Source organism: Eulemur rufifrons, chromosome 17 (genome assembly GCF_041146395.1).
Source record: "Eulemur rufifrons isolate Redbay chromosome 17, OSU_ERuf_1, whole genome shotgun sequence".
NCBI classification, from domain to species: Eukaryota; Metazoa; Chordata; class Mammalia; order Primates; family Lemuridae; genus Eulemur; species Eulemur rufifrons.
In genome coordinates, this window is record NC_090999.1 from 87,237,059 (window position 1) to 87,251,995 (window position 14,937).

Below are 14,937 nucleotides of genomic sequence, written 5' to 3' on the forward strand. Positions count from 1 at the left end.
GAAGTACATGTGTAATATTTTTTATTGGTCTTTTAAGAAAGGAAAATTAAATTTAGTATTTATAAAGCATATAACCAATGTATATATCAGTGACAGTTTTTCCAATTGCATAGTTTTTTCCCCATTAGAATAATTTTTATTCTTCCAAAATTGTAAGCAGTTGAGATTAAGTAACACGCCATTAAGAACAAAAATGAATTAATTAAAAATAGCTAGCAGCTAAATATAAAGAATTTTGAAGGACCAGATATATCCTAAGAAGATAGATGAGGGCTGTTCTTAACGTATCCAGCCATTGTTGATACAACGAGGATGGTCACATGGCTGGATACTTTCCATTTACACATGCCTTGATTAAATAATATTCAATTCAATGAAAGCCTCAATTTCTCATTGTTATAGTTTATTATAGTGTTAGCGTAATAATATTATAATTAGTACTTGAGCATAACTTGTGCCTTTTCCTTCTAGGCTGACAATTTGGATACACTTCTAGGAAGTAATTGATAGTATCCTTGGTATCAGTTGTAACTCACCTTCTGCAAAAATTCCTGTTTAACAAAGAAAAAGAGGCTTAAATATTCAGGAATTTCTACATTTCAACCAGTGTTACCTTGTTAGTAGCTTTGTGAATTCAGGCAGGTTACTTACGATTTCTGTCTCTTGCTTTTCTCATTTCTGTAATAAAGAGCTCTTCCAGCGCAAATATTCTGGTAATGCATTTTAGTCCCCCTTCAAAGTCGTTTTTGCCTCAGATAAAAATGATAGAGCTCATCCTCTCAGTGTTTACATTTACTTTGCCAAAAAAAATTAAGTGTTTCATGTACCTTCTCCCACTCAGCAAGATTTTATGCTTTATCTGTGTTATATTATTTTTTGATATTTTGTTACATATTTTTAACTCTGATATTTTTCATATTTCAATATAACAAGAGTGCTTCATTCTCTAAGATGTTTGGCCATGGGTTAGGTAGCTGACTTTATCAAAATTTCCAGTTTATAAAAGGAGAAACAGTAAGTACATTTTCAAATGTCTATACACAAATTATCATACCTAAAAGAAAACATTTTTGTTAAATACATTCCCAGCTAAAGGAATTAGAACTTGGGAAGGCATTTATTTTGGACCCATTGTTCTTCAATAGAATTGTATCCCTACCTATGAAGCAGTGTTTACTTAGCCACTGTTGAGGACATGGATACTGCCTCAGAGTATCAACTGGATTTTGTATTTGTAGCTGTTTAAAATTTGCTTGTAAGTATAAAATGTGTTCTCTGGTGTAGAGTGATTATAGGAAGTCAAATAGCCACATTTCATTCTTTTCCTGAGTAAGCCATATTCTTACCAAATATTAGCAGCTAAGCTAGGAAGCATAAACACTAGAATATGTTTTATATCTTCCTTAGAAGTAACTACCCTTATTAACAAAATACTTATTAATAGAAAAATATATTTTAGAGGAAAAGGTTTTTTATTCATAATCTAAAACTTACTAATAGAAGCTATAAAAGTTTTACTCTCATGAAAATTTTAAATTTCTCATCTATAAAAATTTTCTTAAAAAAACAAAAGAGAATACTAATATTGCAAATGCATACAAGCCAAGGCTAATTTTCTAAATATATAAAGATTAACTTACAGTCAACAAACTGGCAGGAAAAATAGGCAACATATATGAACAAACATTCACAAAAAGGGCATACAAGTGGTTTAATAACAATAAAAATTAACTTCACTCACAGTAAAGTGAATAAAAAATAACTTTATAATGACTTACTGTTTTCAACTCAGGATCACAAAGATCAAAAAGTCTGATAACATTGCATGGAGAAAAGGCATAAAAAAACATACTTTCATATATTGCTAATGGAAGTACAATTTGGTGGCTCTCACTTACATGTGGAAGTTAGAAAAGTAGAATTCACAGAAGCTGGAGTCTGGGGGGTAGTAAAACTGGAAAGGGGAGACTTGGTTAATGGAGACAAAGTTACAGTTAGAAAAGAGGAATAAGTTCTGGTGTTCTATTGCACAGCCTGGTGACTATAGCTAATATATTCTGTATTTCAAAATAGTTAAAAGAAAGGCTTCTAAATATTTTAACCACAAAGAAATGATAAATATTTGAGTTCATGGATATGCTAATTACTCTGATCATTTCACAATGTATATTTATCAAAATACCACTTCGTATACATGTAACAAATATCCATATGTACATAAAATATGTACATATATACATAAATATATACAAGTATTTGTCAATTAAAAATAAAAAATACATCTTACAGTTCTATACCAATATTTACATATTTATAATATATAATTTTTATTTGATGATAGCATTATTTTTCTTTAAAAACATGAATTGCATAGAATTACAGAACCTAAGGTTCTGGTATGCATAATTCGGTATAACTACTCAGTGTATATGTATCTGCATATAATGTAGACTCAAGCTTGTAGCCTTCTTTGAACTCACCACTGCTACAGATGGCTGCAGGGCTCCAATTTGACACCTGCACTGTGAGTGGCACCCTGGGATTATGCAACACAATGGCCCTTTTCAAATCAGTCTCACTTTTTAACCTGATATTCTCCCCAGATAAGTCCTCCACAAATATTGCAACATAAAAACACAGTTATAGAAGAAGACATGTATAACAAATTAGAAGAAGAACTTTATTCATTGGGTTGATAAGTAATTGTAGAATTGTAAGTCTTACTCTAGAGCCTTTTTTAAAAATAGAATTTTCTGAAATCAGATTACTAAATCTGAGTTACTCTGTGATACCTTCCAGGGCAAAGAAATAGCATTGCTAAATAAATTCAATGATAAATTAATTCTTATTAACAAAATAGTATGATTTTTACCCAGAGTCAACTGTAGGCATGCAGTTATTACCATTGGTCTTCTAAAACTTTTTATAACTAAGATGGAAAGATACACCTAGCTCTGGAAAGAAATACCCAGTTCAGCAAAGAGTTTAGGAAATTGTCAAAGCAGGAATTTGGAAACAATAGTATCCAACAGCAGTTTCCAAATCCCTGCTTTGGTTTTGAACAATTGTGTACGAACAATTATGTATGAATACATTTCAGTTAAAATCTGGTTAGGATTACCAGCATTTCTTACCTGAAATACATGAGATTACTCATGTGATGAGAACGATTACTTTCTAATTTATCTGCAGTAGGTATTACCTTTGAAGTGAATTTTTAGTAGCTACAAGGGGGAAATACACTGTAAATGAAGCAGTTTAAAGATAAATAGGTGCTTCTGGAGTATCCTTTTTTCCCTTGTAACCTGAAGGGCAGTTTCCTGCAGAGTGTATAACATTTGTCAAGACTAGTTGTTTTTGTTGTCATTGTTTTTAAGTATAAATCTTTTCGGGCTAATCCTGAGGATTATTCATATACTTCTGCATTGAATACCAAATTATTTCTACTAACTAAGGCCAGAATCTCAAATTCTGCCACCATTATGGAAGCACATTTAGTGCTATAACCTGTTGCCTTGGTTTGGCAACAGAACTCTGTCATGGCAATATTTTTGTTTTAAACTAAATTTGTAAACATCACAGGCCTAAAAATTTTTTCTTTCTTCCTAATTTTTTAGTTTTTCCCCACCAAGAATTCTACTCACGTGTAATTTCGAGCAGGCATCACTCTTTTTCTGTAAAGGTACAGATAGTTATATTTTAGGCTTTGTAAGACATAAGGTCTGTGTCACTACCACTGAGCTCTGCCATTATGGCACGAGTGCAGCCGTAGACAGTATATAAATGAATGAGTTTGGCTGTGTTCCCATAAAACTTCATTTTTAAAACAAAAACAAAAACAGACTGCAGGCTGAAACTGGCCCATGGACCAGGTTGCCAAACCCTGGTGTTGAAAATCAAATACTACTATAAGATTTTTTTGTGAAAATGGCAGTCCTCTATTATTCCTTCCCAGCTTTCAACTTTAGTTGAGTCTTACAGAATTTACTCCCTCATCAATATATTTATATTAGTACTGTATTGACTCTTTCATTTAAGTACTAGCTGTTAACTTCATGCTGTGGTAAATAAGAATTTAGATCTCTCTCCTCCTCCAACCTCTAAGTCATATCCTTATCCCCTCTATCCTCGTATACTTGAGTCAAATTTAGCTTAGGGCTGGGCATGGTGGCTCATGCCTGTAATCCCAGCACTTTGGGAGGCTAAGGCAGGAGGATTGCTTGAGGCCAGGAGTTGGAGACCAGCCTGGACAACCTAGCAGTACCTCGTCTCTACAAAACATTTTAAAATAGCCAGTTGTGGCGTGGACTGTAGTCCTAGCTCAGAGGTGGGGGGAACCTTTTCATGTTGGAAGGCCACATTAATTTAGTTGTGATCAAATAAGCCCGCATTCAAGAAACTTCAATTACATATACTTAAAAATTATTACATTATTTTATAAAAATCTAACTATTGTGTACTTAATAATTTCAAAAAATGAAAACATTTGTTAATTTTAAAGTTAGCTAATCCTTTAATGACTTTGTTGTGTCAGCTTTTTTATGGAAAAGCATTTGAATATTTGGTTGTAGCATAGAAGTCGGCAGTTTCGGTTGATTGTCTGGGTGGGTATCAGTCATTTGTGATCTTAAAGGCATCTCAATTTGGGTTAGGTAGAAGAATGTAGATTCATAGCAATAAGTGGTTGAAAAGCAAGAAAGCATTTTTTGGGCATGTTGCTGAAGGCATGGGTATTCTACTACAGTTTTCCATATTTCAATTGGATCTTTCCTAGTTCCTTAGGTGCCTTGGTGATATCAACTTAGGTGAGGCTGAAATGCTAATTTGAGTGTGATGTCATGATTCTCAAAGTCAGTGAACCTTTCATTGTATTCTCCAATTAGTAGGTCTATAATAGCTATGTATTCTTCAGATGATTCACATATATCATCCTGCTCATCAGTGACCTTTGCTAACTGGAGAAAAAGTTCATCCAAAATTTCCTTTTGAAGAAGTGTTTTGAAAAAAGACAGCTTTTTTGAAATGCTTGAATTTTGCCACATATCATATATAGATTTAGTTTTACCTTGCAAAGAAATATTGAAGTTATTTTTGATTTGACATGATATCACACAGAAATGCTGCATTCCTACAGAAATCTTCTTTCAATAATTCCCATTGCTGATTCTGTTCTTCATAAAATTCAACTGTCTGTTCTCATAGAGATAAAATTTTGGCTAACACCTGTCCCTGTGATAACCAACATACTTTAGAATGATACGGCAAATCCACGCTGAATACCTCATCGTTCAACTTTAGCATGTTACGAAACTGATGATTTACACGAATATAATTAACAATACTTACAACTTGTTGCAAAGTGTCACTCAAAATAGTAGCTCTAGTACACAGATTTTGCTGCTGCAGGATACAATGAAAAGAAATGAGAGCATCCAGGTCTGTTAATACTTTTTTTATCTGCAATAAACCCTTCATGTTTTCCTGTCATGGAAGGTGCACTGTCTGTACATACACTTGGTGAATTTATCAAATTCAGTCCAACTTCACGACATTTATCTTGGAAGTTGTTGAAGATATTTATTCCCTGTGTTCTGTTCACAAGAGTGCCCAAAGCGTGTAACTCTTTGTAGCAAAGAAAATCTTCTGTTATGACCAGAATGAAGTATTACTATAAAACCTGCACCAAGTTAATAGATCATCCAAAGCGATTGAGTAGTATATATTTTCCTTTTGAAGTGTTACACGGAAGTTGTTCTGTTAAGTTGAAGGCTAGTTCATGCTGCCAATCAGTTATCGTTCTCCTTGAATCAGGTAATTGTTTGTACTTTGAAACATTATCAGGGTCTAAGCATCCTACAGCTTCAACAATGCATTCTTTCACAATTTCTACATCACTGAAAGGCTTCCCTCTTTTCCCAAGAATATAAGCTACCTTATAAGTTGTTTCAGTGGCATTATTTCAAGGTCTTGTTGCGGCTTAAAAGAATTGTCTTTGCTTTTGCTTCTCGTCTTTTAATCTCTGCACTACAAACTTTCACGCCTCTCTGTCTAATTTAAAATGTTTGTGGTCCTTATGAGTGTTATAATTCTGATGAGCATTTAATTTCTTTAATGTTGATAATACAGTATCACAAAACAAGCAAATCATCTTATCTTTAGCAGAAACAAGATAATGCAATTCCCAGTCCTCATTAAAAAATGTATTTTCTTCAGCATTCTCTTGGTCTTCCTTGACATGATGATGGACTGTTAAGCAGACAGAATTAAAAAATACTGTTGAGCTGTGCAGCTATTCACAAATTCCACTTTAAACAGAAACACAGTGCACCACTGTCAAAAGCTGATAACAGACTGGCATACTGGACCCCCATAAAATCTTGCCAGCCAGCCTTGTGCGGTAATGGTGCCAGTCAGGCGGGGGAACTTAGAACTAAATCATGAGAATAGCAGCCTTCAAAATTTAGCCCTTAAGGCCTACTAATGTTCTAATTGTGCCGGTCAATCTGGGATGATTATTCCATTGAAGCTTATTTTATTCTTTGATGTTTTAAATACATTCATTTTAAAAATAAAATATAAATGTAAAAGATGAACAAAAATGTATTAATAAAAATAAAAGGATTTGTTCTGTAAAATTTGGATTCAGTCAAAAGGCCACACTTAATTACCTAGAAGGCCACAGGTTCCCTACTCCTGTCCTTGCTGCTCAAAAGGCTGAGGCAGGAGCATCACTTGAGCTCAGGAGTTCAAGGCTACAGTGAGCTCTGATTGTGCCCCTGCACTCCAGCCTAGGTGACAGACCAAGACGTATCTCTTAAAAAAATCAGATTAAATGGACATTTAGTGATTGTTATTGTGACTAAAAGTCACATAGTGAGTATTCCTTTCCCTTTTCTGCATAATATTTCTGTTTTCTATAGTTAGTTTGTAATTGTATTTATTTTGTTAGTTTTCTGTCTTATCTCTAGTATTGCACTGAGCTCTCCAGTAGTTATTAAAATGTCCTCTCAAGATGTTCAACATACCTGATACTCTAAACCTAAGTCTCCTGTTACCATCATTGTGGGAATTCCTTTTGCCTGCGTCTCTTGTTTCTTGTATCCCATGCCTTTCTCATTATTTGTATCCTTCCTCATCTTAGTGGAGCTAGTAGCTTTGAAGGCAGAAAGGTACAAGGGATGTAACTTTTTTAAAAAAAGACATAGCATGTCTGAAAGTTTTTTTCTTCTTCTCTAGGTTGAAAATTATTTTCCTTCAGAATTTTAGAAGGATTAGGTGCTCTATAGTTTTTTGACCTCAGAGTTACTGTTGTAATTGCTTCATGAAATGTGTTTTGGGTGCCTACTATTACATATCAGTTAGTACCTACTTATTCTAGGCACTGAATCTACAGCAGTGAGATAGTCACTGGCATGCAGTACTAAGTGACGTGAAGTAAATAAAGAGTGATGGGAAATATTGTGCTAGTTGAGATGACATTGGAGCAGAAACATGAATATAGTGAGATGATCAATCAATGTATGTATTTGGGAGTAGAGTGTTCCAGGTAGAGAAGAGATTGCAATGGAATGACCTAAACATCAGAGGCAATAAAGCTTAAAGAATAGATGTGTAAATAGCATGGTCTGATTACATTTTTAAACATCACCGTGACTGCTGTGTGAAAATTGACTGTGAGAGAGCAAAATGCAAAAGGGTAGTGACCAGCTATGAGCTTATTATATTGGTCCAGGTATTGGTAATTTGGTTAAAGGTGTCAAGACTAGAAATGGTGAGAAATGGTAACTAGTTCTGGATATATTTTGCAGATGGAACCATAGGATTTACTGAGGGATTTATTATGAGATGTGAGGGAAAGAGAAATATGGTGGAAAACTCCTTAGAGTTTTAGGACTGAACAAACAGAAGAATGGACATTACATACAATAAGATGGGGAAGACTATAGGAGAAGCGGCTTTGAGAGGAAAATAAAAGAATTGTTTTATTTATCTATTTTATGTCACATAGATGTCAAGTAAGTGATTGGATCTATGAGTCTATAGCTCAAGTTAGAGCCAGAGGTAGAAATTTAGAAGTTGTCAGCCTACAGGCGGCATTTAAAACAATTAGCCTGCTTTATGAAGTTTCAAAAATCATAAATACATTAAATATTATATATAATCTATTCTCCTTCAGTCACCATCAAATGTTTATAAAGTTTTGGCTATGATCCAAGTACTGTTAGGTCCTGAGAATATGGCAGTGATAGTACACATTCAAAATATAAATATGTAGCATTAGTTTCTAGGTCTCCATGAAATGGTACTTCATATATTAGAGTAGTCATAAATTGTCTGTATAACCCAGCTTAGCACTAATGTTATTTGATTCTTTCTTATTAATTTGATCTTACTATCATTTAAATTCTTTGAACAAAGAAGCTATGTTACTTTTTCTTTTTTTAAATATCATACATGATACCTAGCACAGTTCTGGAAATATATTAAGGTTACAAAGAATATTCCTTAATTGAATATAAGATCATTTTAATTGTCCAAAGGCAATAATACTTTTATCAGCATCATCTTTATCTTTAGCATGAATTATACTGATAACTTATCTAATGAGAATATTAACAAATTCTCTTCCCTAACTTTAATTTTTTAAAAGATTTTGATAGATTTTATCTTATTCACTTCCAGTGATGCCAAGTTATTTGTATTTATTTTATTTCCACACATTTATTTTTTTCAATTTGCAGCCAGATTCTACTGCAACTGAAAGAGCAATTGCCAGACTAGCAGTACACCCTCTTCTGAAGAAAAAAATAGATGTGCTAAAAGGTATGAATTAAATGACTTTTAATATTAAAAGTAGCTATGTACTTAATGCATTTGTATATATGATTTTGGATAATGGCTATTCATTTATTTTAAATATGTTTATAGTTCTTCAGGATTTTTTTATATTGTAAATGTAAATTTCTTTCAAATATTTACAAATGTAGAAAGGTGCCTGAAATTATGGAATTTGCTGATGTGTGAAGAAAAACTAAATCTGTATTTTTTCCTAAATTCTAATATATTGAATATATATTTTATATGTAATACATACATTATAAAGTTGAATACAATTTTCTAAATATTGCTGTAGCTTATATTACTTTTGGTTTTACCATTTAGCCAAATAATTCTCATTTATATGTGTATATTATAAAATATATTTATAAGGCCGGGCGCGGTGGCTCACGCCTGTAATCCTAGCACTCTGGGAGGCCGAGGCGGGTGGATTGCTCAAGGTCAGGAGTTCGAGACCAGCCTGAGCGAGACCCCGTCTCTACTAAAAATAGAAAGACATTATATGGACACCTAAAAATCTATATAGAAAAAATTAGCCGGGCATAGTGGCGCATGCCTGTAGTCCCAGCTACTCGGGAGGCTGAGGCAGTAGGATCTCTTAAGCCCAGGAGTTTGAGGTTGCTGTGAGCTAAGCTGACGCCACGGCACTCACTCTAGCCTGGGCAACAAAGTGAGACTCTGTCTCAACAAAAAAAAAAAATAAATAAATAAAATAAAATATATTTATAAATTAAATGCTTTTGTCAAAGATTAGATGATATTTATATGTCTAAAAGCATAATTTATAATATTCTATAAATTATTACAGAAATTAAAGTTGTCATTTTATTGTATTCAGTGACTCTTTACTGTTCTTCATAACTCTGAGACATGAACAAACGATAATTTTCTTTTCACTTAAAATGGATACATCTGAGCATGTCTCACAAGTTTGGTTTTTAAGAAGTCAGAAGATTTCATTGTGATTTCAAATCTATTATACATATTTAATATAAATTCCGATTGCCCTCTTAAATGTTTCCAAATAATTGTTAAAATACTCTACTAAAACAGTGGTAGTTTGTATGTTTCAATGCTAAAACAAGTCATGTACTATCTTTCTTGCAGCTGCTGTCCAAGCCTTTAAAGATGCAAGACAATATGTTACTGAAGTTGATTCATCAAAGAAAGCTTCAGAAGAAAATCATTCTAAGGACGCTTTGTGTTCAAATGATGATGCAAGTAAGTTACGGCATCAAGGAACTATTATCAATGAGCAAAAAGTGAAAGAAGCCAAAATCCTGGCAAAGAAACCAATAAATAATTCAAAGGAAAAAATGGCCAAGATGGAAAATGAACCAAAAGCAGTGAACATTCCGAATTCTCCATCAAAGCCTTCAGGAAAGGATCCTATAGTTCCCTCTGAACCCCAGAAGATAGCTGCTTACCCAGAAATGAAAACACCAAGGCAAACCAAAGAACAGAAAAGATCTGGTAGCTTGCTTTGTGGTAACAGTGATGATGAAGAAGAATTATCTGAAGAGGAGAAGGAGTATTTTGATGATAGCACAGAAGAAAGGTTTTACAAACAGTCTTCCATGTCTGAGGACAGTGATAGTGATGATGATTTCTTCATTGGAAAAGTCAGGCGAACACGAAAGAAGGAAAGTAGTTGTCATTCAGATAAGGAACAAAAACCCCTTCAAAAAGTGTTACCCAAAGAAGATACACATGAAACTCATTGGGATATAAGAAATGACAAAAACAAGCCAAGTACAGAAGCCAGGAGGTTAGAATCAGTGTTTTTCCACTCTTTATCTGGATCTAAAGACTCTAGAAGGTAAGGATATTTTCTTATTCTGAAATAATTATTAGTTCTTACTTTTTTAAAAAGATATGAAAAATCTACATTTCTTATGTGAGGGAAGAGACTATCTCCCATCCATGATTCTAGTTTGTATAACTCATCCTGATGTAGACTTGTCCCTCTCCAACTTTATAATGGGATAATATATACAAATACGCATGTGGCAATGCCACATTTATCCATCTTCATTAGAAAATGTGATGTTATAGTCAAATAATATGCCTAGTTAATTTGTTTTATTGTTTCAATTATCAGAGTTTTGAAACTTTAGGTTAGTTTTTGATGAAAACCTTCTGAAAACGTTTCACACATCTCTCTTTTCAAACCGAACTCTCTGAAAAGAATATGGTATTTTTTCTTGATGACCCAAGACCATTATTGTAAACATCAATCATTTTCCTGTCTACTCCCATTTCAGCATATGCCCTAAACTGAGTTTCCCCAGACTGCTTTATATTTGGTGGTGTTGCTGTCTCTATCCTTGTTAACCACCACTTTTCACAGCTGCTCTGTGATAATAAATTATAGATTATAAATCAATAAATTTAACTTCATTTGTAATTCTAATGTGATAGAGGACATCTTCACATTTTAAAGTAAAGATCATAGTTAGCTAATTTCTTCAATAATATCTGTTTTCTTCAGTAATCTGTTTTTCTGTATACTTATAAGTCAGGGATATTCTTTAATGGAATAGAAAAATGTGATGTAGAAATTTTCCCAAAAAGTTGTAGAAAAGACATAAAAGCATCTTTGAAGCCTTCAAAATAATTAAATTATTCCTTATATCTCCCAGACCTGCCTCAAAAGACTACATTTTTATCCTTGTTTGAAAATAACACACCACTATCCTTTTTCCTTCTTACAAAATGTAAAATCTTAGTTTTTGTTACATATGACTCATTCTCCCTGGGAGAAAGCTTTAAATTCTTTATCTAGATAATCCCCAAGAGTAGAGACAAGGTAACCAAGACAGGATATTTTTCAGTTATGAATAGAAATCTCTGTAAGTGTAGTGAGAGGAAAAGTGCCTCATGTGTCTATAGGAATATTGGAGTGTAACCTTTGATGTATCTAAAACCAAGGGTTTCATAATTATTTTATTGATTGCTGGTGGGATGAGGGAGTGTGACAGTCCTTTGAATGAGTTTTATTATGTTATGTTAAAATCAGAGTATTTATTTATCTTTTAAAAGTCATAATGATATTTTTTTTCTTTTAGAAATTACAGAGAACAGGCTCCAAAAAGCAAAACCCTAGGTATGTATTGATGGCTGCCTGACCTTCAGATGCAATTGAGCTAGTTTTGCCAAAATGGAAGGATGAAAAATCATAATTGCTTAATAGCCTAAATGAATTTGTACCCACAGAAATGGAAATAGAACATCTTATGATTAGGAATACAATTTTTTATTTTTATTGGGTTTTTTTCTTGAGTTCCACCAGTGGAAAAGATATAGACAAAATTTATCAGAAAAAATTATGTCTATTTAATTTTTCTTGAATTAAATCAATATATTTTTAACTAAGTTATTATATAAATTATGTCTTAATTACTCAATACCATGCCATTTAATCATTCAGTAACAAGTATATTACTTTCTGGGTTAAGAATAAAATCACAGTATTTCCAGATTAATTCATAGCACATCAAAGTTTAATATATTTGGGTAGGCTGACTTATACTATCCTAGACTTTCACTGTCTTAACAAAATAAAAATTGATTTCTTACTCCCATCACAATCCACTGTGAATCAGCAGAGAGGCTCTGTCCACATAGTCATTCAAGGATCAGGCTGCATCTATCTGTTGGCTCCTGCCTCCTTCAGGTTCCAAATAGTCTCCATTTGCCCATAGAAGGGAATGGAGTACACAGAGAATTCTGCAACAGTTTTACCTATTTGTTTAGCACATAGGTAGCTCACCTCCCAATCTCATTTATACATTTCCTCACCACCTACCACCAAACCACTAAGCCAGTGCCAAATTATGTTGTTATAATGGCGGTATACTACTTCAGGGTACCAGTTTCAGTATTATTCATAGTGTTACCTGCTGTAACAAATAACTACCAAATCTTAGTGGTTTACTTCTCATCCATCAGTCTGTGTGCTTCTCGTAGTCTCATTCCATCTTGTGCCCCTTCCCTCTAGATCCTAGGAATTGTCTTCATTCATTGGAGATAGAGAAATAATGGAAGATTGAATTTAGGTTTTTATGGTGTGGGCTTTTACTAACATTTCCTTGGCCATAACTCAGTTAGTGATTTGGCCTCACCTAACTGCAGTGGGAATGGGAACTGTATTCTGGTTATATGCCTAACAGAAAAAGAAAATAGAGTTTGCAAAAACATGGCAATAAGCCTCATTGACCATATATTCACAAACGTAGGATAAGTATAAGGCACTCTCACATTTTCCCAAAGAGAAGATCCAAGTAAAAGGGGTTTTTTTTTTGTTTTTTGTTTTTATTTGCTTAGCTTGTATATTTAAAATATTTATGCTTATTTACAACTTTAATTTACATAACATAAAATAATATGTTAGTTTAGAAATACTGCCTTATTTAAATCTGTTTTTATTAAGCAGTTTCATTAAATTTTTCATCACTAGAGCCACTCTTTGAATATTATAACAGGTTTCTAGAGCACATGTGATTTGCACAAGATACGAGATGTTTTTGATTTCTGTTTATATGACGTTTTGGAAATGTTATCCCAAACTGTACACTCACTTGTAATACATTATGACATTTGCCTCTTAGAGGTCTTTTAAAAGCTTTGATAATAATGTGTAACTTGAAATGGAGAAATTATGCATCCCTAGGACTGCTTAATCTATATGAAATTTTTTGCCTCCAAAAAATTTTTTTGTGCCATCAACTAAACTCTGTAAACATCCAAAGTGTGCATTGATTCATGTCTTTTCATGCTAGTATGTCTTCCCCAAAGAGTACTTTTTTGTTCTAAATTATGTAAAGTACCTCATAGTAAAAGACACCATAAGGACTAGAAAACAAGTTTCCACCTTCATATTTGGAGGATATTACAACTAAAAAAAGAACTTTGTCTTGTATTTTTGAATAAACTTAGTAATTTGCCTTGTAATAACAACTTTTGGTTCAATAATAAAAGGAAGTAGAATCAATTAATAGCCCTTTAAACATAAATACATCTATCTCATCAGCATTGTTAGACCCAGTGTCTTAGCTAAGATATGAATTTATTGCTACATCTGTTCCATGTGCAGATTTATTAAGCCAATGATGTTCCTTTGAAAATATGATATCCCCATTTTTGGCTTTCTGTGTCAGCTGGACTGTGATTTCTCTCTTTATGTCATTGTAAATAAGACAGCACAGCATATATTGGAAGGCACTCAATAAACATCTATTTACAAGGGTTAGAAAGTATGTGTTCCACAGTTGTCTACTCATGTATAAATTTTCAACTTTAAGCTGTTCCTGTTTGGAATTTTAAATTGTGAGGTATTCCATTTAAGTAAACAAAATTTCTTTCCTTAATGTTGGTTTGAAGGTGAAATCTGTTTCTCTTGTCCTGCTGTATACTCTTTAGATATATAGTTAGTTTTCATTATTTTTGCTTTCTCTTCTCAGATTTTCCACAAAGTGAACCTCAGATCAAGAATTTGCTTAATAAGAATGTACAAAGAGGACTTAAAAATGCAAAACAGCAATTGCAACAGCCTCTTCATCCTTCATGGGAAGCAAGCAGAAGGCGAAAAGAGCAGCAATCTAAAATTGCTGTGTTTCAGGGGAAAAAAATTACATTTGATGATTGATTAGTATCTCTTTTTGTGAAATTCTTCAACTAAAACTTATTTTCCTTTTTTTTTAAACAGCCTATTATTTAAAATTGTGTTTGAATAAGTTTCTTTATGGGGATTATAGAATATTTGTTTTTGTCTTTCATTTTCTAAATAAGTTCAAGTAATGTTTACATAAGCCTTTCACAAATCAAGTATGTACTTAAATTGATTTTTAATGATATCCCCCAGACTTTCGTCTATAAAAGTATTCTCAGATTTTCTCATTTATGCTTATCATGAAGTGTATTTTACTGGTTCAGTTGTGGGTTTTGCCTTGGAAATAAATGTCAATATATATTTAAAATAATGGACAAATATGAGGAAATTTTAACTATTTAAAATAGATCACTTTTGTTAAAACTTGTAATATTATAAATAAATATTAATTTTTATTATACTTTCAATTACTTGTGGTCATGTACTTT

General features: G+C 32.9%; 1 protein-coding gene across 1 annotated transcript in view; it reads left to right on the top strand.

Annotated features, from left to right (window-relative positions):
* SRFBP1 (serum response factor binding protein 1) overlaps window positions 1–14,552 on the top strand; it is a 54,570-nt gene extending 40,018 nt beyond the window's left edge. Inside the window, exons 5-8 of the mRNA XM_069492389.1 lie at window positions 8,742–8,823; window positions 9,946–10,657; window positions 11,907–11,944; window positions 14,301–14,552. Coding sequence (XP_069348490.1) covers window positions 8,742–8,823; window positions 9,946–10,657; window positions 11,907–11,944; window positions 14,301–14,485 — 1,017 coding nt within the window. The 3' untranslated portion in view covers window positions 14,486–14,552. The remainder of the gene's footprint in view (window positions 1–8,741; window positions 8,824–9,945; window positions 10,658–11,906; window positions 11,945–14,300) is intronic.
* The last annotated feature ends 385 nt before the right edge of the window (window positions 14,553–14,937 follow it).